The sequence below is a fragment of the Ochotona curzoniae genome, unplaced genomic scaffold (genome assembly GCF_017591425.1).
Source record: "Ochotona curzoniae isolate NIBS_2020 unplaced genomic scaffold, NIBS_Ocur_1.0 contig_3520, whole genome shotgun sequence".
Taxonomy (NCBI): domain Eukaryota; kingdom Metazoa; phylum Chordata; class Mammalia; order Lagomorpha; family Ochotonidae; genus Ochotona; species Ochotona curzoniae.
This window is the reverse complement of record NW_024465894.1, coordinates 7,280,223-7,306,445: the sequence shown is the minus strand read 5'-3', so window position 1 is coordinate 7,306,445 and position 26,223 is coordinate 7,280,223. Positions and strand designations below refer to the sequence as shown.

The window sequence follows — 26,223 nt, the reverse complement described above, 5'->3', positions numbered from 1 at the left end:
TGTGACTGAAGTTCTGAGGTGGGTGACTCCAGGGGTCTGGGCAAGTCTTCCTCCAGGTGAGCCAGGATACACATGATGATGGCACATCTTGTACATGGCGCTCATGTGCAGTGAGACTATGCCAATGTGGGCAGAACACAACCAGTCACACCCGGGGTACAGAGGAAATTGGCTTGTGTTCTAGTTTCTTCAAAATCACACAGCAGCAGTCCTGCCCCTCTCAGAGCCAAGTGACCACTCAATAGTTTAGTCTGGAAGCTCCGATAAGCCAGTTTCTGACCCCTTGAGAGCCACCAGAGTATAGCCCAAGTGTCTCTGGTTCAAGTCTTGCTTTGCCCACCTGTCCTGTTTAGAGGGGAGCACACACTCTACCCCAGAGCAGAACATAAAAGTGAGGTGCCATGGCGGGTCTGCTGTACAGGTAACAAGGCCACTAAGAAATTACTCTTACCACAGCGCACATGCTGTTTGAGGCCTCAGGCTAGTACTTACGCTGTGGCCAGGTAGTTCTTCACACCAGCCTGTGCCCCGCCTGTCCCCAGCCTGCTTGTCGTGCTTGGGTGCCTCACAGCAGTGTCAGAAGCCTATAAGGAGTCAGCCCCTTCTCTGTGCCTACTCCTCACAGAGGGCTGCCCTGGCACACCTGCACCCATGGCAGTGCAAATTTCACATAACTGCACTTCAAGCTGGGGAGGAGGAAGATCCTCAGGGTATCACTTTTCTGAAAAAAAAATTTTCTTAGCCAAATAGTCCTGCTCTTACCAGACCAAATGCCTTGTACTTGGGATACAGTAGCTTGCTGAAATACTAGTTTCTGCCTTCTGGTGATTAGTAACTTTTCCTTTAGTGAGCCAGTTAACTCCCATATGTGTTTCTAAGTAGCCTGCATCTTCCTTAAGGGCCTCAAGACAAGGAGGCCTAGGTTTGCCTCTGTTTTGCTGTTTACTAAGCAACCATACAAGTCATTTGCTTCTCGAAGCCTCAGTTTGAGCAATGAAGTGGGCCAAGATAATCACCTTACAGCAATATAGGTAATGCTTGTTCACTGTTACACACAGCTATCTATATGGTATCAACAAGGATGGAGTCAAAAAGTTCATGGAAAATGTGTATCAGGTAAATGCTAAGGCCCAGCATGGAGAGACAGTGTGTTAAGCTGCTAATGGCAACAACACTATCCCATGTTGGAGTGCTGGTTCAAGTCCTGGCTGCTCTGCTTCCAATCCAGCTACCTGCTAATGGGCCTGGAAAGCAGCAGCAGATGGCCCAAGGGCTTGGGCCCCTGTCACCATGTTGGGAGATCCAGGTGGAGTTCTTGGCTCCTGGCCTCAGCCTGACCCAGCCCCAAGTGTTTCGAACATTTGGGGAGTGAGCCTGCTTTCTTTCTGCCTTTTCAAATAAATAAGTATTTGGGGTGGAAAGAATTATTAATTTCAAAAGAAATTTAAGCCAAAATAAACACGATATCTAATTCCATCTTTATGAATTTTTCAAAGACTCTATGTAAATACCACACACTGGATGACTTGCACTTCACCTGAGGATACAGACATCACCTGGCTGGCTGGCTGGCTGACACCTGCCAGAATAGACTGACCAAACGACAGGAGGGCAGCAATGAGCAGGAACCCCCAGTGAGAAGCCAGAGCCTGACTTTCCAATAAAAATAAATCTTTTTTAAAAAAGTAACAATCCAGCACAATTAGTCCTACAAAGCTTTCTCCCAGCCATGACTAGGTCAAAGTAGCTGAAAAATTCCTAGAGCGAGCCCCAGACTTTGAAGCCAGAGCCTCCACCTGCAGCCCTGTTCATCCTGGTGATTCACAAGTGAGCTGACACCATGAGATCTGCTGACTCAAAAAATTATGTCCTGCTTTGGAATCTGATCCTGGGCTTACTCAGGATGCTGGCATTATTTATGTTTATGTGTAATTCAGCACTTGTGTGCACAATTCCCCTGAGTAACCGGGTGTCTCATTCCCAGGAAGACTTCTTAGGATCTGACCAAGCACAGCAGTGGCACTGCTCCTTCCAGCCCGCCACTGCTTCTTAAGGAGTACTTATTAGTTCAAATTAATATCCAAGTTATTATGAGGAAAAATAATTTTATTGGACTTTATTACATTTCTTTTACAGCCTAGTGTTGCTTTTGCTTGAATTAAATAAGATGGAGAAAGGGGCACTGTAATGTTTTTGAAATTCAGGGTCTTGAAAGCTCTTAACCTGGCTTCTCCCCACTAAGAAAAGTCAGATGTCTAATTACCATTGACAAAATAAGGAGACTAGCCCTGTCCACCCCTAAATCTCCTGTAAACTTCTCTCCATACATTGATATAAACCGCTGATTCCAACAATCCGTATAAAGCCCTGCTTGCTGCCTGTCCCCATCCCTGGCCATAAAGTCTGTCGCCTCTACCTTCACCTGTTTGATTCTGCCCAAATACCTGGAAACCAGCCTTGCTGGGGTCTTGGCTGAGCGCCTCTGACCTCTGCATACCATCCAGCCTCAGGGAGATACACAGCTACTGTCAGCAGCCTTGGAATGGTTTAAGCACTTTGCACAATAACCTTATTTTCTATGAACACTCTTGCACGCTAATACTAACCATCTCAGGTATGAACACTTGACATACAGAGAGGCAGCCTCGCAGGCTTAAGGGCAGCAAAGCATCATGTGCACTCAGAAGTCAGCCGGCCAGTTGGACAACAGGAAACAGCAAAGCTGGGATGCAAATCGGGACAACACCCAGGCTCATTAACCATTATGGCCGACCTCCCTTCTCCCAACAGTGTTTTTATGTTTCCCACATAAATAAATGGAACTACCATCTACTGTCTCCTCATATCTAATTAATTTTCATGTTTAAAATTCTGATTACTGAGTCCCAACTGTCAATTTCTTTATCTCCACTGCCCTCCTCTTTCAAATCTCAGACAGACTGGCCTTGGTATCATCTCTATATCAGTCCAAGTGACCAAAGACATAGTCTGCTTGTGTCACTCTGAGCACGCCCTCCGTTGTCCAGTGCAAGGTCCAAAATCCTGAGCAGGACTCACTCAGCTCTTCCTGACCTCCCTGGTGCCACTGCCCAGCCCAGCTCCACTGGCTGTTTGCTATGCCCCTGCACTCCAATGTCTCCCTCAGCTTTCTCCTCAGTCTTGGCTTAGATATCTCCTCCAGGAAGCCTATAGTGGTATCCACCACTCACAGGGCCTCTCCTGTGAGTTCTCTGCACTTCCTACCCAGCACCACAGAACCACCACATTCTAACCGCCTGTCAGCTTGCTCTCACTCTTAGCTGAAGTCCAAGATGGAAGAGTCTAGGACTACCTGCCTTGGGTTGCAGCCCAGAACCTAACAGCCTGGGCCAGAAGAGACATTCAGGAAATCTGTGGAAAAACAATGCTTTTTGTTCTACCTCCTTATATGCTGCCTCTCATGAATACATTTTTTTGACAATGCCTTGCTGCTCCTCACCAAAGTGAGCTAGAGAAGGTCTTAGTTTTGAAAGGAGTAACACTCTGCTTACTTACAGTCACACAGTAAGTTTTAGAAGGAATCTGAGCATCCTGGCTAGATGCTTGACAAACTTGACTGTCCACAAGCCCAAGAATGGCTGCTAACTCACCACAGCTGTTAAAGAAAGGGCCTGAAAAACTTAATGTCTGTTTTAATCAAATAGCTTTATAGTACAAATATAATAAAGTCACATGCATTTCACTTTTTTTTTTACATACTCAGAACAAGATCATTACACAGACACTGCAGTGTTTTCTCAAGTGAACCTTCATTTTAACCAAATCTACAAAGCATTTATTGACATTAAACTAGCCAGCAAAGCTACAGACCTGAATCAAACAGCCTCGATGCTGTAGTATTTTAAAAAGTAAATTTAAAAACTCACAACATAGAAGCGGTGACCATCTCAGCAAGCACTCTCCCAGAGAGAAAGCCCATCCATGAGCCCTGCCCCTCTGAGGAGTGCTTGGCATACACCAGGAAGGCCTCTCACAGAGCAAGATGTCATATCAACGTGATTTGGTGTGGACTGTTTTTTTTAAGGTAGCAATACTGCAATAGAAATATATTAACAATGGCCTCAACAGCCAACATTCTTCTTACATCTTAAACCAAAGTTGTAGGAAGCTACAGATCTTTATAAAGAACTCTCTTCACAGCACAGCTGCAATTCACTTTACATCACAGAACTCCTCCCTTGATCCTCTGTCCTTACAAGTCAACATCATGAACATAGAACAACACTCTGACTCCACAGCACATGTTAGTCTTGCCTTGGATAGAAGCTTGCAATTAGTCACATTTGCCAAGCGTTCACTACATATTTTAGTTGAAGCAAACTTAAAAGTGATATGAGTTTTCAGCAAAGGAGACCTTTATAAGCTTCAGAGGCATCCATGGCCCTCAGGTTCAGCTGAAGTCCCGATTGGTGAGGACAAGTGGTGCCACAAGGGTCCAGACATAGAGGACGAGGCACACCCAACTGGAGGCGATTTTGACCCACACAGCTGGCCACTTGCTGGTCACGTTCTGGAAATTTGCATCAGGGCTAAGAAAATAAGAATCAGGAAAAAGAATCTGTTATCAACTTCCTGCACCCTTCCAGCCAAGGCCAAAAAATTACCCTGTGAAACTTGACTGGCATAACTTCCCAGGACAATTCTAGAGGGGACCTGAAGTAGCTGCTACTCTTACTTCTTATGAGCAAGAGAGTAAGTGCCTCTCCGAGAACTCTCAGAGAGTAAGTGCCTCTTCGTGAGAACATTAAAGACCTCAACCATTCTCTAGACAAGGTTCTTGAAGATTATCCAGCTGTTATAGTTACTGGCAACAACCCAGACCTAACTGGCCCCCCTGTAGCTTTTCTTAACTCGTACACTATTGCCTTGACATAGCCATCTCCAGACACAGAGAAAATTAGTATATAAAAGATGGCTTACATAATTTGCATGATTTTTTTCTCTCGATTAGTTCAAGCTCAGTGATTCCCGCCCCACCCCCGCTATGAAGAATTCCACATTTCAGAAAGGAGCCACGAACATTACATCAGCACAGAGGTAAAGAGGCTCAGGACAGAGGGGGGATTCAGCAGGCAGTCCAACAGGGCAGGTGGCCTATTTGTTTTGTAACTGTCTCTCACCTGTACCAGCTGGTCAGGGTCATCATGATATACAAGGAAGCCAAGCAGAGCATCAGGTGGAAGAAGGAGTAGCTGTACTGGACGCCCTCTTTCTCATTGTCCACAGCCCGCCGAGGCTGTCCATCTTCTTCCTCACCAGTTCCAGCGGCAGAGGTATCGCCGAGGATCACACTGTCACTTCCCGAAAGGGTCAGCTTGTTTACCTGGCTATTGGTCGAATTGCGGATGCTGGAAAGTGATCCCAAGGAAAACAAATCAGGAAAGGCCTATGAAACTATACAGAGGGACTTCAAAAAGTTCATGGGAAAACAGCATTAAGAGATGTTTATTTTTTTTTTGCAAAAATTTTAAAGTCTATGAATTATTTTTTTGTAGTTCAGATTTCCATAAACTTGCCAGGATACCCTCTTTATATGGTTTGAGATAGGACTTAAGTTTTTTTTGCATGTGGACATGAGGTTCCCCCCGCACATTTGTAAGAGATAATTTTTACTTTTTTTTTAAAGATTGATTTATTTTTATTGCAAAGTTAGATATATATATATATATAGAGAGAGAGAGAGAGGAGGAGAGACACAGAGAAATATCTTCTGTCCAATGATTCACTCCCCAAGTGACTACAACGGCCAGTCCTGTGCTGATCTGAAGCCAGGAGCCAGGAGCTCTTCTGGGTCTCCCACACAGGTGCAGGGTCCCAAGGCTCTGGGCCATCCTCAACTGCTTTCCCAGGCCACAGGCAAAGATTTGGATGAGAAGTGGGGCTGCCGTGATTAGAACTGATGCGCATATAGGATCCCAGTGCATTCAAGATGAGGACTTTAGCTGCTAGGCCACCGTACTGGGCCCAATTTTTACTTTTTTGTGTTATTTATTTTACAGAGTCAGAAAGACAGAGAAGGGCCTTTCATTTTCTGGTTCATTCTCCAAATGGCCACAATAATTATATCTGGGCTAGACTGAAGCCAGGAGCTTCTGGGTCTCCTATCTCAAACCATATAAAGAGGTTATCATGGCAAGTTTATGGAAATCTGAACTACAAAAAAATAATTCATAGACTTTAAAATTTTTGCAAAAAAAAAAAAAAACCATCTTTTAATGCTGTTTTCCCATGAACTTTTTGAAGTCCCTCTGTATAGTTTCATAGTTGTTAAGTATTACTTATACTGATCAGGAGCTACAATTTTTTTAAACATAATACAAGTTATTTTCAGAGCCACTAGTCTTACCCATTTAGGACCAAGTGACAATTTTATGCTCCTATAGAAGGAAAGGTAGCTCTTTGCAAGGTTAGGAGGAATTATTTACAAAACTTAAAGAACTCTTCTCAGCTGTGTCTGAATCAAGTCAAGGATTTTTCATTAAATTTGAGCTGTTATTTTCTTTTTTAATTTCTCACATTGTTTTGAAAACAAGTCAGCTTCTTAATGCTATTAGAATCTTTTACAAAAGCATTATCCTAAGTACTTTTTAACCTACCTAGAATATAACAGGCACAAGACAAAGATAATTAGCCCCCAGACATTCTCAAGGTCCAGAAAGTGCCCGCTCTTTGCTGCTGGGATAGACGTAGGGGCTATGGTGGTTGCGTTTCCAGGAGCCGAGGTGGGTGCCACGGTGTGGGTGATGATGCTCAGCAGGCTGGGGTTGCAGGAACGATCTGGAAGAGGGACACAGAGCTGAGCCCAAGTGAGAACTCCCCCTGTGCCAAGAAGGGATCTGGGGGTCGCTTGCACATCACTCAGGCATGGCATGAATCGTGGCCATGACACACTCTGCTTGAATCACAGCAGTCAGGAATGCTACTAAGGTCCTTCAGAAATTCATGGAAACATGAGATTACAAAGTAAAAGGACTTTAAATCCAGTTTTTTTTTTCAGAATGCACATTTTCCATGAGCATTCTGAAGGCCCTGTGTATCACAACCAGTTACTTCACTTTAAACAAACAAAAAAAAAATCTGTCAAATTTCATGTCAATCTTATTTTATGGGTTTTAGTTTAAATGATAAATCTCTCTAATTCTCTAGTGCCAAAGCCTTAAAGTACAGGGTTTTAACCCTAGTTTTATTTTTACATATTTACTTGCTAAAACAAAAACTATTAAACAGAGGGGAGCCTTCAATCAGTTTTTCTTTAAAAGGAGTACTCGGAATATCCTTCTGAGAAATGATCTATAGTAACTACAGAAGTTTTAGCTAGCTTGCCTCAGCCCACTGGGACCCAGACCTGAGGCTCTCCAACATGCCTGTGAATGTGCAGAGGGAACACGAAGGCAAGCAGCGACAGAACTGCAGAGGGCGGCGGACCACACCAGAGCAAGCTCTACTCGCCCCGCCTGCGCTTACTCAGTGTTTTGCACCCACAAACAGGGTGACTTCCTGCTGCTTCCACCACAGCAGTGTGCTGCCCACACGTCCTTACCGGGCTCATTGGACATGGCGGACCACGTGAGGTACATGGTGTACAGGGTGATGATGGAGGACTGCAGGAGGCCCGAGCGAGGCTGGTGCTCCTGCGAAGCAGAAGGAAGACAAGGTCACAAGGGCTGTGAAGACTGACTGGCTAAAACCCACTCTTCCCTGGTACTCGCTGAAGGGTTGGGAGCTGAGAACCTTCTGGATCTGCTTAGCCCTGGTCCCCTTTCTGTTTGAGTCAGTTTATGAAAGAACAAAGAGACAAACCATGGACACTGGTTCTCAAAGGCATTTCATCATCCTGGAGTCTCTGACCTGACATGAAAGCTTTGGAAAAAATCTAAGCTCTTGGGGAGTGAATCATCGGATTGAAGATCTTCCTCTCTGTCTCTCCTCCTCCTCTCTGTATATCTGACTTTATAAAAAAAGGACAGGTGAGGGGCCAGAGTTGTGGCAATGCAGGTTAAGCTGCCACCAGGCACACAGGCATCCTCTATGGGCATTATTTTAAGTCCTGGCTACTTCTGATCCAGATCTCTGCTAATACACTTGAGAAAAACAGCAGAAGATGGCCCAAGTGTTTGGGGCCCCCTGCCACCCACATGGGAGACCTGGATGAAGTTCCTGGCTCCTGGCTTTGACCTGGCCCAGCCCATTCCCATTCCCATTTGGTGTAGCCATCTGGGGAGTGAACCAGAGGATGGAAAATCTCTCCCTGTCTCTTTCTATCTCCCTCACACCTGTTCTCTCTCTCTTTAACTCTGACCTTTAAAAATAACAAATCTTTAAAAAATATAAAAGGAGGGTCTAGTGCAGTGGCCTAGCAGCTAAAGTCCTCGCCTTGAATGCGATGGGATCCCATATCCCAGCAGCCCCACTTCCCATCCAGCTCCTGGCTTGTGGCGTGGAAAGCAGTCAAAGATGGTTCAAAGTCTTGGAACCTGCACCAGCAAGGGAGATGCAGATGAAGCTCCAGGTTCCTGGCTTTGGATTGGCTCGGCTCTGGCTGTTGTGGTCTCTTGGGGAGTGAATCATTGGACGGAAAATATTCCTCTCTGTCTCTCTATGTATTTGTCTTTACAATAAAAAATAACTAAATATTTTAAAAATATATATATACATATATAAAAGGATAGGTGATGTACAAATGTTCTTTCCTAATTCATTATCCAAAATACTGTGGATTTCTACCATATGGCATTGAAGATGAAACTCAAAAGCTTGAATTTTGGCTTTTAAATATTAAAATCCATTTTTTTTCTAGTCTAATTCTTCTAAAATACACACACTGGAATCATTGCCATGATGTAAACACTTCTGTAAGATAAGTCTCATGTTACCAAGGCTTTTTTTTTTTAATGACAAATTAGTCATTTCATCAAAATACAGGCATTACCACTCAATAGCACATTATGTTGTTGTTTTTTTTAATTGTTAACAATTACGGAGCCTTTAGTGGGGATAATGGGTGAGCTCAGACACAGGCAATGTACCAGACTGCCAGCTTGTATGCCTTGCACCTGTGAAGTCTTTCACAACAGGAAGCAGGAGGAGAGAAGCATACCTGAATTCTTGGATGGATGGATATAACAGAAATCACCACGCAAAGGATCAAGTTAATACTGATGAAGAACTTGTTTTCTGTGCAGCCGTCTGGTTTGGTGTAGTAGGTATACAGCAAGGCCACGAACACAATGGACAGGACATAGAACAAGCTTGTGACCGACAGTAAAGCTGGAAAAAGGAAACCACTATGAAATATCCACAAATTGACTCTTACAACCAAGATGATTTCTTCTATTCCAGACAAAAATGAAGAGGCAATTTCATTTCATTTCGCTTTCATTATCATGGCAATCAGTAAAATATCACACAGCAAAATTTCAACCCCAAGATCAAAGTTTCAGTTTGTGTTAAGTGGCTCAATGTCAAACGCCAAAATCCATTGAGCAGCTGAGTTCATTTCTTGATTATCTTATTTGATTTCATGTGTCAGATAGCTAGATACCCAAGTATCACAGCTGTTACATGCAAAGTAATGTCTACTCTAAGCTTTTCTTAGGAAAAATAAATAAATAACTCTCAGCCTTCACAATGGCCCCGCCCACAGCTGCATGGCAGGAATGGTGGTATGGGAAAATGAAATCATCTAGAGGTCAGTTAGCTTGTGTTCAATTCATAGGACAGACTTCCTTGAGAAAACTAGGTTCTGCTTAATGAATTTTGCATATATAAAATTTAAAAAAATTTAAAGTAACTTTCTAACACAATTCTTGATGTTTTTCCTTTTGCATATACACGATTTCTCTATACTCAGTTACTTTAAAGTAAGGCCAATCTACAACCCATTATTACATTCTTGTAGAGTTGTATGATCCAAAATGAATTATGGAAAACATAAATAAATAGGCAAAAATAATAAATTTTTATGAATTAGAAAATAAAGGAGGAGTCTGGAGATTCCCAACTCCTGATGGTAAGTGACAGACACTATGTTAATAGTCACAATGAACAGTCTAAGTGACCAACAGGGAAACGTTAGAGAAAGTGTTATACCATCCATGGAAAAATGAGGAACTGTTTGGAACGGAATACCATGCAGATGTTAAATGAATGAGACCACAGAACAATTATCCTGTTTATATTTAAATTAAACAAAAATTTGTGCGCATAAAGGTACGGTAATAGTGGCTACTTTTAGGAGAGAAAGTGGATTGCAAGTGGGTTGAGATTTGTATTTTTTATTTCTAAATTTCTATCACTTCTGTTTAAATGCAGTATTGTTTTGCATATGTGTTTTAAAGAAGCTAAATAAAAATGAAACTGGGCAATTTGATAGTATTTAAAACACTGATACCTTTGACAGTTCTACTTCCATAAATTTAGCCAGATTATTGTTCAAGTATACATTATTAGCTCTTTATTACTGGACCATAAGCCAGGATATAGTCATAAGCTTTTTAGCTTAAAAAAAGCCAAACTACAAATAATTCAAATGCATAATACATTTTTAAAAAACACATTATATATATTTCTCAGTAATCATTTTCCTTTTGTAGACATATACATTTAGGGAAAATGCTGCAAGAATATAAACTTGTTAACAGTAATAATTATTGGATGCTTGGAATGAGAGAATTTTTTCTTTCTGGTTTTGTTTTCTCAGTTTTTTACATGCAGTATTATTTTCACAATGGGGAAGGGACTGCGTGAAGAATCCCATCAGCTGTCACGTTTTAAAATGAGGCACGGCTGGGTTGTCCCTGTTGGGCAGAAGGCTAAAATTTCACTCCCCATGATTCAACAGGCTGTGAGTCCTCTTGTCAAGCTGGAAATTTTAAGTGCCCTTTCCCATCAGAAAGCTTGTACTAGAGGTATGGGGCCACAGTGACCAACACAGTAGGGAACGTTCACCCCTAGCTGAAGAGGCACATGTGCAGTGATCCCTCTGCAGACCCCATCTGAGTTCCACCAAACCAAGGCTACCAAAACCAAAACCGTTGCTGAACACAACTATTCTTCTTTACCTAAACAGGTAGTTACGTTACAAATCTCAAAATAAGTGAACTATGAGAACCTAGTGACTTTTATTGTATCTGTCACTACCTCCACTGGACTCAACTGGGAAATTGCAGTTTTTAAAAGGAGATTTCTATATTTAAATTAACGGAGTCTTTATTGTACTGGCTTGTGGAGGTGAGTTCAGATACCTACCAGCATACCAGACCCTTGGGTTTCCTTCTTCCATACGATTTACCCATGATTCATTCCACGAGTGAGCCAGGTCTACCAACAGTACAAGTTGGATGAGGATGAACAATGCAGCCCCTACCATGCCAACAACAAACCAGACTAGAAATCAAGAAGACAAGAGTTACTCTTTGCCACGGCAGTAGCACCTCCGAAAAATGTCCAACATTCTGAACAGACTTCAATTCAAATCAAACAAACAGTAAAGATGTCCCACTAATACAGCACTATTATTACAGTTCAAAATTCAAAGACATTCTCTAAGAATGCCCTGTTGGGTTTCAGATCTCTTACGTACACTGTTATGTCTTTTCCTTTACTGCTAAGGGCGAAGGGAAACTATCACAGTGAAAGCCTCGTCCCTTGCCAGCGGTGTGAGGAGGCAGATTACTATCAGGGCACAAGAGTTGCCAAGACCCCCATGCAGACAAGCAGTCTAACTTCACACTGTCAAATGAGAAGGCAAACTATATTAAAGCACTGTGACTGACAATCACAATCATATGGTTCCAGACAAGTTTGGAAATGGCTGACTGCCTTCTGGCTTTAATTGTTCATTATCTTAATATTAATATCAAGTCACGTAACTGGACCTCCTCTCATCAAATTGCCAGTTCTGCAAAATCAGCAGTGACATGTTTCAAGCATCTGCAGCATATGCCATGGTATCTTGAAGCCCGCGTGGAGTAGCCATACCTGAGGCGAAATAGCCCCCAGGAATGTAGAAAGATCCAACCATGATACCAACAATGGCAGCAATTTTGAAGAACCAAAACCTGGTAAAGTAGGAAAGTACATTTGTCAGTGGGAATTCCCATCACTACGTAGAAAACAATTTCTGAAATACAAAACGAAAGCCATTTTTAACAGGATTGTCTGGACTTAATTCTGCCTTCAATACAAGGCTGCTTGATTCACTCAGCATTTCATTAAAAGATTACTATTAGCATGGAAAATAAATCATTCCATTCAAAATGAGAGAAACACCTAAACTTGCGTCTTGCTACACTTTTCATGTAAGAACAGGAATTTCCAGAGTTCTAACAGCATTAGTTGTAGAGAGGGCCATTAACCACGAGGTTCTAGTGAAAACCTGCCATCTAAGCTCTCACATACAACATAGGACATAAGAATCTTGCCACAATCACAGCTAATTTGTATGCCTTGGAGCTAGGCAGCCCTGAGCTTTAATTCCAGCTCTAGTCCTCAGTAGCTAAGAGATTTCAGGTGATTTATTTAACGTTTCTGAACTGTGCAGAAAGAGAATTCTAACACACATAAAGTTCACAACTTCCCTTCAGATTTCACACAAGAAATATATGCAAAAGAGTTTAGGAGACATGAGTGCGAAATATTAGAATACCTAGGGCCCGGCGGCGTGGCCTATCGGGATCCCATATGGGCACCAGTTCTAATCCCAGCAGCTCCACTTCCCATCCAGCTCCCTGCTTGTGGCCTGGGAAAGCAGTCGAGGATGGCCCAATGCTTTGGGACCCTGCACCCGCGTGGGAGACCTGGAGGAAGTTTCTAGCTCCTGGCTTCAAGCCGTTGTGGCTCACTTGGGGAGTGAAACAACGGACAGATCTTCCTCTCTGTCTCTCCTCCTCTCTGTATATCTGACTTTGTAATAAAAATAAATAAATCTTTTTAAAAAAATACCTAAATTAGTGGCTCATATATTTTTTCACATACTATTGAAACATATCAAGTACATTTTTATATTTAAATAGAAAGGAAACTGTGTATATATATATATATATATACCTGTGCATTGTATGGTGCCTAGCGTAGCATCTAATCTATTAGACACGTGATTCAATAAAAATCTAGGCACTAGAAATAAATGCTATTAAGAAAAAAAAATGGAGCCAGCATTGTGGTGCAGTGGATTAAGCCACCACTGGACACGCTGGCATCCCACATGAGCACAGATAAGAGTTCCTGGCTCCAGGTTCCAGTCTGACTCAGCTTCAGCTGTTATTGCCATTTAAGAAGTGAACCAACAAATGGAATACGATGGCTCTACCTCTCTCTCTCTTACCTCCTTCCCAACTCTGTAACTGTTTCAAATAAATAAATAAACCTCCTACCTAAAATGACACTGAAATATCCAATAGATCAAAACCTATCTGGGCCACTGACTTACATATTCTAAACCTTTCATCAGGACAGCAATACTAACTGCTACAAGGGACATGCACCATGTAAACCAGTAACTTCTACATACCCATTGTGCACAGCTGCTCTAGGGTCTTTACTTGTTCTTACTTTTAACATGAGCAGAAAGAAGGTAAAGAAAAAGATGGCCAAGGCAAAGTTGATCCGATAAACAGCTTTGTAACCAACCAGCACGTCACAGTCTTTATCTGCCTTTATGTCTGTCATCTTGATTTGAAATCCTCCTTCACAGAAGCCAGGAATCTAAAAAAAAAAAAAAAAAAAAAGAGCAATTTCAATATATCAGAACAGCCATATTTAATCAGAAATTTAGAGCAGGCATTGGTTGTAGGAGTTGTGATGCCCCTTGGGGTGCCCTCATCCCATACTTGAAGTGCCTGGGTCCCAGTCCTATTTCTGTCCTGGAGTCTAGCTTCTTGACATGGTGCACACTGGGAGGCAGCGAGAGATGGCTCAAGAAGGTGGGTCTCTCTGCTACACCTTGGGAGATTTGAAATGAGTTCCTTGGGCCTGGCACAATGGCCTGGGAGCTGGGGTCCAAGCCTTGGGCACACTGGAATCCCATGTGGGTGCCGGTTCTAATCCCAGTAGCCCCACTTCCCATCCAGCTCCCTGCTTGTGGCCTGGGAAAGCAGTCTAGGGTGGCCTAAGGCCTTGGGACCCTGCACCCACGTGGGAGACCTGGAAGAGGCTCCTGGCTCCGGGTGTGAGAGTAGAGAAACAGTGGGCACCTTCCTCTTGGGTTAACACTCCCACTGGAGAGCATGAGAATCAGGACTGAGGCAGGCATGGCTAGACAGAATGGCACCCAACTAGCATATGTGTGGGCTGGACAGTGGGGCTGGTTGGGTTGAATTAGGCTTCAATGCCCTTTGACATGAACAAGAGCTGAATGGGAAGCGGGAAAAACTGGACAAGTCTGCTGTATATACTGGCAAGCACAGGAACCAGGGCAGGGGGCGGGACTGGAGGGGGTTATTGTGGATCGCTCCTAATAGGCTGCAGCTCCCACTGGTTTGCTTGAGGGCTGAGTGTGCGGTGGGCAGGATCAGGCTGGACTGCAACAGAAACAGGACTGCTGGAAACAGAACTGACCCAGCAGTTGCAACCACAAACATATGCATAAGCTGATTAGAGCAACAGACTGTGCAAGACCCTGTACTGGCATGTACACACAAGAATCAGGTCTGGGATCACCACTGCTAATCTCAGAACCCCAACCATGAAGAGAAGTGCAGGTTCCATGGTTTGACCATGGAGTGCATGTGTCAAAGCTGAGCCTCTTCAGTGGCTAATAGCAGTGGACAGCATATCCAGGTGCACATGGAGAATATGACAGTCCATCAGAACCTGCAGAGGACACCTGGTACCACAACAGAGGACAGAGGACAGAACAAATCCATCTACCCCAGCCACGTGTAGGCAATGAAAATCTGGGCAAATGGAGACTCTAAAGCGGATTGTCAGTCAATGGATTCTGGAGAGATTTCATTGTACTTGGAATGGCAAGACTGGCAGCAATTCAGGACTGTTGAACTATCAAAACCACTTGAGCAGTGCCCTCAGAGTATGCTCCATATCGGGGACCTGGGATGGGTGGGAGGCTGGGTGGGCCTTCTCCCTTTATCTCCCCCCTACCTCAGACGCAGGAAAAAAAAAAAAGAATGTGAAGAATGTGGAAACAATGGTCTTACCCACTTTCCTGTAGCCTCTGACCCTTTGTGCCCTAATCAACTATGTAAAGATTATCAAAATAGTAATCAAAAAAGGAAGGAATTAAATAAGTGAATTAAAACAAAACAGTGAAAATAACCAGTATGAGTAGCAAGAAGGCTGTTACTTCTACTCACCTTCTTCAGCTGAGCTTCCATCCCGTCTACCAGCATGATGCAGGACACAATCGTGCCCAGGAAGAGAATAAAAGCATAGATGAGACGAGTCACAGTGGAGTTCTTACTGTTGGGACAGCAGCTACACAGCAAGCATGATGCGCCACTGCAGAGGCATGGGACCTGTGGCAAGCACAACAGATGCCATGAGATCTCCCTCCTGACCCAGCGGCGATGCAGCAGAGTTAAGGCAGCCCAGACAACTTTGAGCGAATGACACCGTTCAAAGTAGGCTCTGCAGTCAGTCTGATCCCTGCTACGTTACCTCAGCACTTACATAATTAACTCTAACCCTGCAAAATGGACTCAGTAATAAATAGAATTTGCTTTTCCTCAGTCTGTGCTGTTCAACACAGCGCCTAACACACACAGCCCAATAAGAGTCATATTCACATGAATATACATTGTTAAGGCAATGAAAAAAAAAATCAACTTTCACCCAATATTTACTGAGAATTGTAGTTAGCAAAGCTGCTATTATAGCATAAAGCAACATTACTAATTTTCTTATAATTAATGATTGGGAGAGCAATTTACCTCCCTCTAATATAACCTGAATGTTCTTCAAAAAGCAAAACACAGAATTATCATATGATCTAGCTATGTAACTCCTATGTTTACCATATACCAGCCACCTCAGCAATAAGTCAGTATTCTAACAAAACCCAAAGCATCAGTGCATGACTGTTCACAGCAGCACTATTTGCAATCTCCAAAAGTAGAGACAACCCAAGACAACCCATATGTCCATCAATTGGTAAGTCCACATGTTGTGAGCAAACTGTGGCATCTGCACCCAGTGGTTTTTTAGCACTCTGATGGAATGCCGTACTGTATCTAGAACAACTTAGACTTGAAAAACATCACACTAAGTAAAAGAAGCTCACCACAAAATGTCATATATATATATAAATGTCATTTATGAAGTATCAAAAACAGATAAATCTAGAGACAGAAGAGTTGGGGCTAGTGGTAGAGATGGGGGAGGAAGACCACAGAGAGTACAAGTGCTATGGGTAAGGGGGTTTTCTTTTAGAATGATTAAAGTGTTATGCAGTTAGATATACTGACAGCAAAACACTGAATGGACTGATACTTGATTACATATGTTCAAATGATTTATTTAATGTTGTGTACAAATTTTATAAAAAAAGAAACCTGGAACTCTGCTCAGCTAAAATCTGTTTAGCATCCTGGAGGAGAGAGGATATAATTTCAATGATTCTTAGATATGCTTGATTAGGAAATTTCTCAAATTCCTTTTAAAGAAAAAGGCTTATTTGAAAGGAAGAGTTGTAGTGAGAGGTTTCACGTGTATGCAAGAGAGAGATTTTCCATCAATTGGTTCACTCTCCAAATGGCCACAACAGCCAAGACTGGGCCAGGCAGAAGCCATGAGCCTGGAGCTCCATAACCATGTCTCTCACATGGGGAGCACAGACCGAAGTGCTTGGGTCATCCTCCACTGTCCTCCCAGGTGCATTAGCAGGAAGGCAAATTAGAGATGGAGCAACCAGGAACCAAACTGGCACCACAGGATGCTGGCCTCACAGGGGGAAGCTTTGACCACTGGACACCAACACCAGCCCCTTAACTTGCTTTCACAGGCAAGTTTTCAAGTCACATAACAAAAAAAGATCCAGATCAGATATACAGAGAGGAGGAGACAGAGGGGAAGATCTTCCATCTGCTGATTCATTCCCCAAGTGGCCACAATAGCCAGAGCTGAGCTGATCCAAAGCCAGGAGCCTCTTCCAGGTCTCCCATGCGGGTGCAGGATCCCAGGACTCTGGGCTGTCCTCCACTGCTTTCCCAGGCCACAAGCAGGGAGCTGGATGGGAAGTAGAGCCACCGGGACACAGACTGACACCCATATGGGATCCCAGTGCATTCAAGGCAAGGACTTTAACCATTAGGCTACTGCGCTGAACCCTACCTTAATTTTTTAGTTTGAGGTAAGCTGCTCAGAAGTCTAGTTTTCTCTCTCAAAAACAGACATTAGACCATCTATCCGGCCAGAGCTACTGTATGAAAAATGAGATGGTATCAGCAATATAAAACACCTAATATAATGTCTGACATGGACAGGGCTCAATACAACATAATAATCATTATTGCTTATATGTGCAACAGGTAGCAGAAACTGACCAGCAAGTAGTCCCCAATTCTTGACTACAGTTGAGCCAAAAGACCAAACTGGAAGTCTGTATCTGTAAATAGAAATTCAGATGTTTTCCAAACAATCATGATCAAGTTATTTTGTCTGCCTTCTCACACTCCTTGCTCTTGGTAGCTTTTTTTTTTTTTTCTCACTAATTCAAGTAATTCCACAGTAACTGCCTACTGCCTGTTATAGGTTAAACTGTGTCTCTTTTAATTCTAGCTGAATCGCCATCCCCAGTAACTCCTATCATGACTTCATGTAGAAACAGGATTGTCACAGATGTGATCAGTCAAGAAGAACCGCAGTGAAGCAGCGCCTTATCCTCATAAAATGAGGGAAACGGGTTCAGACCTGCAACACAGGGCACAAGGGCACAGGGCACACCCATGTGAAGGGGAACGGAGTGACCTACATGTCAGGGGTCAGCAAAGAGGACAGGCAGCAACAGATTCTTCACTATCCGCAGGAGCCAACCATAGCCTCAAGAATTGAGAGATGCAACTTCCTACTGTTTATCTCACGCAACCTGTGGGCTTAGTTTTACAGCTCTAACAAGCTAATATACCTACCCATTCTCTCTAACTGTGGAACAATAGACATACCTTAAGCAAGAAGCCACCTTTACAGTGTACTACTGCCTTTTGCACTTTACACAGTAGGTAAGCAGTAACCGTGTACCATTCCTGTTTTACTCTTCCCTTCTCTATTTCAGTAAAGCATAACTTTATTCCTTGATTGTTTGGATGAAAATCCTAAATCCTTCTGCATGTCTTCGCTTTCCCCAATCTGTCAACAGATCACGAATATCTGTAAACTGTATGCAGACTCTGACCATTTTCACAGCATCCCTGGCAACACTACCATCATCTGAATTAAACACAAGAGTTCAGGCTTCTGCCACAGTGGAGGCCTGAGGGATAGGGATGGCACTGGTGGGGTGCATGCGGGACCTGGGGGCCATGCCCAGGCAGGGTAGTGGAGTTGCAGGGAACCCCAAGTTAGCATGCTGGTATGGTGTGGCTGGGAAACTGTGAAATGTGCTTGGATCTTGGGTGGGCAGAGGGGTAGAGTCCCAGGCCAGCACATGAGCCAGGAGCCTGGTGCGTATTGGGCAGGCAGATCTCCAGGCTAGCACTCCACATCATGCCATTAAAGAGGAAAGTCTTTCAACTTGTGTGAGGATGGGGTTTAAGACAGGCCATTAAGAACAGGACTGGGGGTTGGCTGGCTGGGCTAAGCTCAATCACCCATCAGCATGAGCTGGAACTGGGGGCAGGTCAGGCCGGGCTAGGCTAGAACACCCACTGGTGAAAGCCAAGGTGAGGCAGGTCATGGCAGAATTAGACCACAGCACCCACCAGCACATGTAAGACCTGGAGTGGCAGGGGCAAGCCAGGTAGGGTGGCAGCAAGGACTCCCCTGTTGGGCCACCACTTCTGCTGGTAAGCGTGAGAAATGGGACCAGGGCAGACCAGGTTGGACAGGCTACAATACCTGTTGGCCTGCACGTGAGCTGGTTTAGGGAGACAGCCAGGCTTGGCTAATCGACTGCATTCATTGGTGCATGCATAAGCCGAAGTAAGTGGAGGATTTTGCTGCAGCTTCAGCTGGCAAGTGAATGGGGCAAGTCCTGTCAAGCTAGACTGCAGAACCACCTGGAAAGTACAAGATGTGGGATTGGGAGTGGACCTGTTAAGGAAACTGTGGACACCTCTCTGATGAGGTGCAGCTCCCACCAGTAGGCATGAGAACCAGGGCTGGACAGGTGGTAACACCCACTAGCATTAAGTGTGGGCTGCATAGTGGAGTCAGCTGGGCTCCACTGGTGTGTAGGATGCAGCTAGGATGCAGCACCCACTGGTGTGCACATAAAAGCTGAATGGGATGCAGGACAGACTGTACCAGTCTGTAGTCTGCAGCACATACCGGCATGTGTAGGAAACAGGACTGGGGACAGACCTGATAGGAGTTACTGGGGGGTCACTCCCACCAAGCTGCCATTCCCAGAGAACAGCTCCAGCTAAGTTCAGAGCTCACAGAAGATGTGTGGAGTTAGCGTTTTTAAAAGAGATAAAGAGAAAAGATGGACCACTATAATTCCATGATTATAATGGACAATGCAAGAAAGCTGTCCCCTTTATTTACATAGAAGAATTCAAAAGCTTTTGCATACTTTTTACTTCATGGTAAAATGGGTGTTTCACCTTAAAGCAGGGTGTTATCCATTCTGACCTTGCAGCCAGGAATTCCTCAGCTGGCAGCACATGTTAATCAGTAATACAGTCAGTACATTTTTTGTTCTATAACTTATCAGCTAAAGGAGAAAATATATCACAGAGGGAAAAACATAAAGATCTTAAATAAACTTTAAACATAAATTCCCACTACAACCATGGGCTTAACAAGGCCTTAATTAGTTTGAAAGCATGTGTTACAATGTTAGTACAAACATCCTTGAGCTTTTTCAGCCAAAGGGTCATGGGAGCGGCCAAGACAACATAAATAGTTAAAGACCCACTCACCAAGATGTTGTTAATGACATTAGTTCCGAAGCTCACATCAGTTACAGAGAACATCTCACAAGGGCAAACAACAATGCATCAGCACATCTCAGGGATAGCGGAGTGTTCACGAAACTGCATTGAAATAGCTGGAGGCTCTACAGCCAAACCACCCTGAACACGCCCGATCTCGTCTGAAATAGCTGGAGGGATGTCGCTTTCCTGCAGCGATGGACTTGGTGCACAGAGTCCATAACAACATGCGGGGACTCTGACTGATGGTCAAAAGTTTATTAGTGGCATCAGACTTTATACACTGAGGGTCATATAGAATAAGGGAGGAGGTATTGAGCTTATCAACAAAACCCATCAACTGTTTCTATACTTTTGTTTGGAACTCCTTTTTGTTTTGTATATTCCACCAAGTGTCCTCATTCACATGCTGTCCACTCAACTGTTCTCATACAAATGATATCCATTTAGTTACAGAATGGTACACACTCAGTTGTTCTCATACAAATGACATCCAATCAGTTATACAAAAGGTATCCATTCAGTTGTTCTCATACAAATATTGTCCAATCAATTGTAATCCTGTGCTCGCTGACCTTCTAGGTTCAAAATGTCCTTCTACAGAGGGACATTTACCAGGCCTTGCCATACAACTGGAGCACCGCTCTCTTAGCACCTTTGTGTGCCCCAATGACAAAAAAGCTGGGAGGCCTAGGCTCCCAGCAGAGTGAGTGGTGGGCAGGGTTGGGTTGGGCCGCAGCATCCATTGGTTTGTGTAAGAGATGGGGCTGGGGACAGAAATGACCAATTGACTGCAACCACCAGTGTGTGTGTAAGCTGATCTGGATGACAGACTGAGCCAGGCCCCACACTGGGCTAGCACACACAGGAGTCGGGTCTGGGGTCACCTCAGACAAGATTTCTTTGGGGATCCCTGCAACTGAACCACTGAACTCAGAACTCCAACCACAGGGAGAATCGCAGAATCTGTGGTCTGACCATGTAGTACATGTGTCAGAACTGGGCAGCCTCAGTTGCTCAGGCAGTGCAGCAGACAGTAGACAGCATGCCCAGATGCACATAAGGTTTATGGCAGTCCACTGAGGCCTACAGAGGACATCTAGTACCACAGCAGAGGATGGAGTGCAGAACAAACTGGACAAATCTCTCAGTGTAGAGTTGAAATTAAAACGGAGTAGACATGGTTCATTGCTAACTGCAATCCTTTTTATACTTTTTGCTTTTGCACCTTCCACTTTGCTTGCTTGGTTATGAAACTGTGAGACTGTACAAGCTTGTAGGCCGAACCATCTGCGTGACCTTTAGCACAGATGGTTCTCAATTCCCAGGAATCAAGGCCTGAGTCCGGTTATCTCACAGGTGGCTCCAAGGCCTCCAAGGCCACAGGCTGTCCAGCCGAGATAAGTAGGGAATGCAGCCTTCCCTCCCTTGCTATACCATACAAGCCATTGTAAAATGCCCCTGCAAAAACTCTGTATGTATATATATATATATATATATATATACACACACACATATATATATGCTTCCAACTTATGTAAAACAAATATTGTCACAATCTTTATTATTATTATTATTATTGGAAAGGCAGATATGCAGAGAGGAAGACTTTCCATCTGATCATTCACTCCCCAAGTGGCTGCAAAGGCCAGAGCTGAGTCAATCCAAAGCCAGGAGCCCTGAGCCTCTTCCAGGTCTCCCAGCAGGTGCAGGGTCCCAAGACTCAGGGCCACCCTAGACTGCTTTCCCAGGCCACAAGCAGGGATGGGAAGCGGGGCTGTCAGGATTAGAACTGGCGCCCATATGGGATCCCATCCCAGCACGTTGAAGGCCTCCCCTCCTCCTCCCCCGCCTCCACTCACCAGGGCCCTATCACAATCTTATCTCCTAAAAACACAATTGCTTTTCTGAAAGAAACCTACTGATCTTCCCAAGGAAGCCTCTTTATACTCCCACTTTCCTCCTACTAAATTAGGGACATAAGTTCTGAATTGTAGTGACCCTGTGGGACACCCATCACTGAGTAACCCTACAGCCAAGTGTCTATGTGTCTTAACCAAGCGAAGATTCCCTCTGGCTAATTTTTGTGCGAGTTTAATTTGCAGGACCTCAGAAACTGAATCCAAGAAGACAGAGGAAAACATTTTGCCCTGCACCCATGTGGGAGACCCACAAGAGGCTACAGGCTTCTGACTCCTGGCTTCGGATCAGCTCAGCTCCAGCCACTATGGCCACTTGGGGAGTGAATCATGGAATGAAAAAATATTCCTCTCTATTCTCCTCTTCTCTGTATATCTGACTTTCCAATAAAAATAAAATAAATCTTAAAAAAAGAGAGACACCACATAGTGAATATTCACATCACTTAACTACCAGCTACTTTTCTGATTTCATTTCCTGTTATTCTTCCTTCATTCCAGACTCTGTTACACTGCATTCCTTGCTGTTCCCAATGAATAAAAGGGATAATACAAAAAGCAGTTTCTAGCTACAAATGCTCAGACTACATCAATTCACAACTCAGCTTAAAATCAGTCAAAATGTAATTCAGATTATCAATGTAGGAAAGATATACTTATTTCAAATTACATTTGTTTTCTACCTTCTTAACTATGTATTTTTAAAATCTATTTTGTAGACTGCGTCTTGACCCACTAAGATTGGAAATATCAAGTGATAAAATGACCAAAAACTTTACAGTCTGATAAAGAAAAACTGCAATAGAATGTAAAGGTAAGAATTATTTCATTGGGCTTCAGGTCTAAATGGCTGCATTAGCTAACTTTGTGAAATGGATTTCTTACTTTAGGTCAAGACCAAAAAAATTGGACCACCACTGCTCAGGGAATACCTAAATGACAATTTAACAATCTTAAAGGGTAGGAAATGTATTATGTCCCAAAGAAGCATCAGTGCATGAATTTTTGGTTAGTTATGCCAGAGGGAAGAGATCAGAAAGCAATTATGAAGAGACTTCACAGAATCACACTGCTCTGAAGCAGGTAGAGGGAGAAAGGCAATGCAGTCTCTTTCATGGAGCCTAAATTAGCAAAGCGCTTAATTTATTCACTATCCACACAGATGCTGGGATAAAAGTGAGAAGGAAGCCCAACTCTCCATCACAGGATGGACTCAGAACCACAGCAGAAGCTGAGAGTGAGGCCTTTACTGACTTGCTGGTCTCAAGAGCAGTGTGGCCAGTCGGCAGCACCCTGAGAAATTTCACATCTTCTGAGGGCTGGCATTGTGGTGAGGTGGGTAAAGCCACTGCCTGTAACGCCAGCATCCCACGTGGAAGCCAGTCAGTATCGGGACTGCTCCACTCCCAATCCAGTTCTGATGGCGTGGGAAAGCAGCACAATGGCCCAAATGTCTGGGCCCCAGATACCCACCCACGTGGGAGACTTAGATGAAGTGCCTGGCATCCTGGCCCAGTGCTGCCATTGCGGCCATCTGGGGAGTGAATCAACAGATGGAAGACCTCTGCTTTCTCTGTAGTTCTTCAAAATAAGTAAATAGTGGGAAGGGAAGAGCAACATGTGAGGCACAACCTAGACATGATGGTGCCTAAAGTGGGTACCCAAGCCTGCTCCTGGGCAGGGAGAGGGAAGAAAGGAAGTCACAATGTGAGCATAGCAAGACTGGTGCAATTCCAGGAGTGACACACCCCAGCACTCAGAACAAAGGTTCCGTGGTTACAGATTACAGAACTACTCAAGGATACAAAGATAACAAGCAGGCAAAGTTCATGAAGCAAGCTCAGCAGTGGCCCCTCTCTGGGGTCTTTGGGATTTCCTAACCTGGGTGCTACCCAGTCTGTTATGGTCCACACTAAGACTAATCTGTCTGCCAAAAAAGCTCCACTGGGTCATTTCTCACATAAAGGTCCCCAGATGTGCAACCCACAGCTCCCCAGTTCTGAATCCTAACCCACAAGACCTTCTTCCCTAGCATCGAGACGGCAGTGTGCCCTCCTTTGCAATTCCACCTCCACCACACACCGTGTAATTCTGGCAAATCCTGGAGCTGCGGGAAGTCATGCAAAACAACCAAAATCAAATGACGCCACACAAGGGGGGGGGGGTGATTGATGGGGGGAACTTCAAAATGAGCCAAACAATCCCGCCCCAAGAGCTGTCATTCCTCCGTCCCACCCCAGCTAGAGGAAGCTGGCGTCAGGAAGGTTCGCGGGGGCGGGGCAATCGGAATTGTAAACAATGGCCGCCTGGCTCCAGAGGTTTCTCCTCTAACCCGGAAGGCGAGCCGCCGGATCCCGACCGGGGCACCGCGGATGGAGACCCAGTCCCACCCCCACGCCGAGAAGTTCGAGGCCCGGGGCCGGCGCATCACCCTCGGGACCGAGAGAGGTTCCGAGCTGAGTTCGGGGTCTCCCTAAACTCCGCCAGGACACAACTCACCCAGCTGGCGAGGGAGCAGACGCCCAGCACAGCCCCCATGGTGACGCCGGTGTTTGGAGGTGACCTGTCCGCAGGCTTCTGGTGCGGTGATGGTAACCGCCAGCTGAGGCGTCGCCCCAGAAACGCGACGGTTTCTCAGGCCGGAAGTACGGCCCACCCCTCACGTCACTGCGCGGCCCCGCCCGCTCCCCACCCCCGCGCAGGACACCCGCCATTGGCCGCCGAGGGAGAAGGCGGGCTGCTCCGCTGTGTTGTATTCACTGGGAGCCCAATCTATGCAAAGATCTAGGAGGTGCGCTGGAGACCCAGGGTGTGTTCTCCCAGATTTTCAGATCCAGTTAGGAGAGGACATAAATACACCCTATTGTCGTGAGATGTTATAGGGTATTATCATTTCTTTTTAAACGTTTTATCGCTGAGTTGCTTTAAGTGTTGTTTGTTTGTTTGTTTAAAAAATAGATATAAAGAGAGGAGGAGAAACAGAGAGGAAGATCTGTCCTCTGGTTTACTCCCCAAGTGGCTCTGAGCCTCTTCCGGGTCTGCCACACGGGTGCAGGGTCCCAAGGCTTTGGGACATCCTTGACTGCTTTCCCAGGCCACAAGCTGGGAGCTGGATTGTGAAGAACCTGGGTTCTCTGCTTGTGTGATTTCTGCCTTAATTGCTTGGCTGGGGGCTGTGTGAACTCCAGGCCTGGCAGCCTACGTGACACCCGGCAGGACACCTGGCAGGTCACGTAGGCAGACCACTCCTCAGGAAGGCGGTCCCTGGTGTTTAATAAGATTTACCGCCCTATAGCCCATCAATTTGTAGCTTTTGAAAATCGCTCGCTTCATACCTACCAATAGAAGCCTGCCAACTGCTCTTTTTGAAAGTTAACAGTTAAAACTGACCAATCATGACTGTATAATTATATGGAATTGTTCTGAAATGTTTAAGAACCCTGTACTGTTCAACCTCAGCTCTTCTCTTTTTTTTTTCCTGTCCAGCTGTTCCTGCTGCAACCTTGGCAGTGCTGCTGGGCTGGGGGAGGTGACTGGGAGACCTAGGTTAACCTGAATAAACTGCCCTTTATGCCTTAGCACCGACTTCAGACTCTATGATTTTCTGGGGATCTCAGAAATCCGGCACAACATTGGGAAGCGGAGCTGCCGGGATTAGAACCAGCACCCATATGAGATCCCAGCTCATGCTAGATAAAGACATAGCTACTAGGCTACTGAGCCAGGACCAGAGTATTCTCAATAAAAATATAGTTAGTGCCTACTGTATAGGGAGAAAGCAACTTACTTGGGGAATAGTCTTGGTGGGCTTTTACGTGGAATGTAGATTAAATCTAAGAAGCAAAGGATGAGTCCTGATTAGCCAAAGAAAGGCAGCCATTGTTCTTGCTGAAATGCAGTGTACATACCATTTGTGCTGAATCAAGGAACTCAAGGATGCAAGAACAAGACATTAAGTAACTTAGGCCCTCTAACAGTTGTCTATTTCCTTTGGAAAAGAGTGAGAGAGAGACAGAAAAATAAATATCTGGGGCCAGCTCTGTGATGCAATGGATTTAGTAATCTGTCACATGCAATGCTGGTATCCCATATGAGCAGCAGTTTGAGTCCTGGTTATTCCAATTCTGATCTAGCTTCCTGTTAAAGCCTCTGAGAAAGCAGCAGAAGATGACCAAAGTGCCTGGGCCATGCCACTCACTTGGGCGACTGGGCTGGAG

At 44.6% G+C, this 26,223-nt stretch overlaps 1 protein-coding gene and 1 long non-coding RNA gene across 2 annotated transcripts; one reads left to right on the top strand and one right to left on the bottom strand.

Moving 5' to 3' along the window:
- The first annotated feature begins 1,402 nt into the window (after positions 1-1,402).
- Positions 1,403-4,379, top strand: LOC121157317. Its single transcript, XR_005883996.1, has 2 exons — positions 1,403-2,424; positions 3,492-4,379. It is a non-coding gene; the product is annotated as an uncharacterized LOC121157317 (long non-coding RNA).
- SERINC3 (serine incorporator 3) lies at positions 3,666-24,642 on the bottom strand. The gene is made up of 10 exons (XM_040981440.1): positions 24,506-24,642; positions 15,351-15,512; positions 13,550-13,743; positions 12,019-12,098; positions 11,287-11,424; positions 9,137-9,306; positions 7,580-7,670; positions 6,636-6,816; positions 5,160-5,387; positions 3,666-4,568 (listed from the first exon to the last, which is right to left on the bottom strand). The coding sequence occupies exons 1-10, from the start codon at positions 24,542-24,544 to the stop codon at positions 4,430-4,432; spliced, it is 1,422 nt and encodes a 473-aa protein (XP_040837374.1). The 5' UTR covers positions 24,545-24,642; the 3' UTR covers positions 3,666-4,429.
- Between the last annotated feature and the right edge of the window lie 1,581 nt (positions 24,643-26,223).

Bases quoted from the DNA above. Each gene is read 5' to 3' on its own strand.
- SERINC3 (XM_040981440.1), bottom strand. From the start codon at position 24,544: ATGGGGGCTGTGCTGGGCGTCTGCTCCCTCGCCAGCTGG. The intron at 7,671-9,136 runs GTATGCTTCTCT...TCTGCTTCGCAG, and splicing joins CCATCCATCCAAGAATTCAG to GAGCACCAGCCTCGCTCGGG. The intron at 6,817-7,579 runs GTAAGGACGTGT...TCCCTCTTCCAG, and splicing joins CGCCATGTCCAATGAGCCCG to ATCGTTCCTGCAACCCCAGC.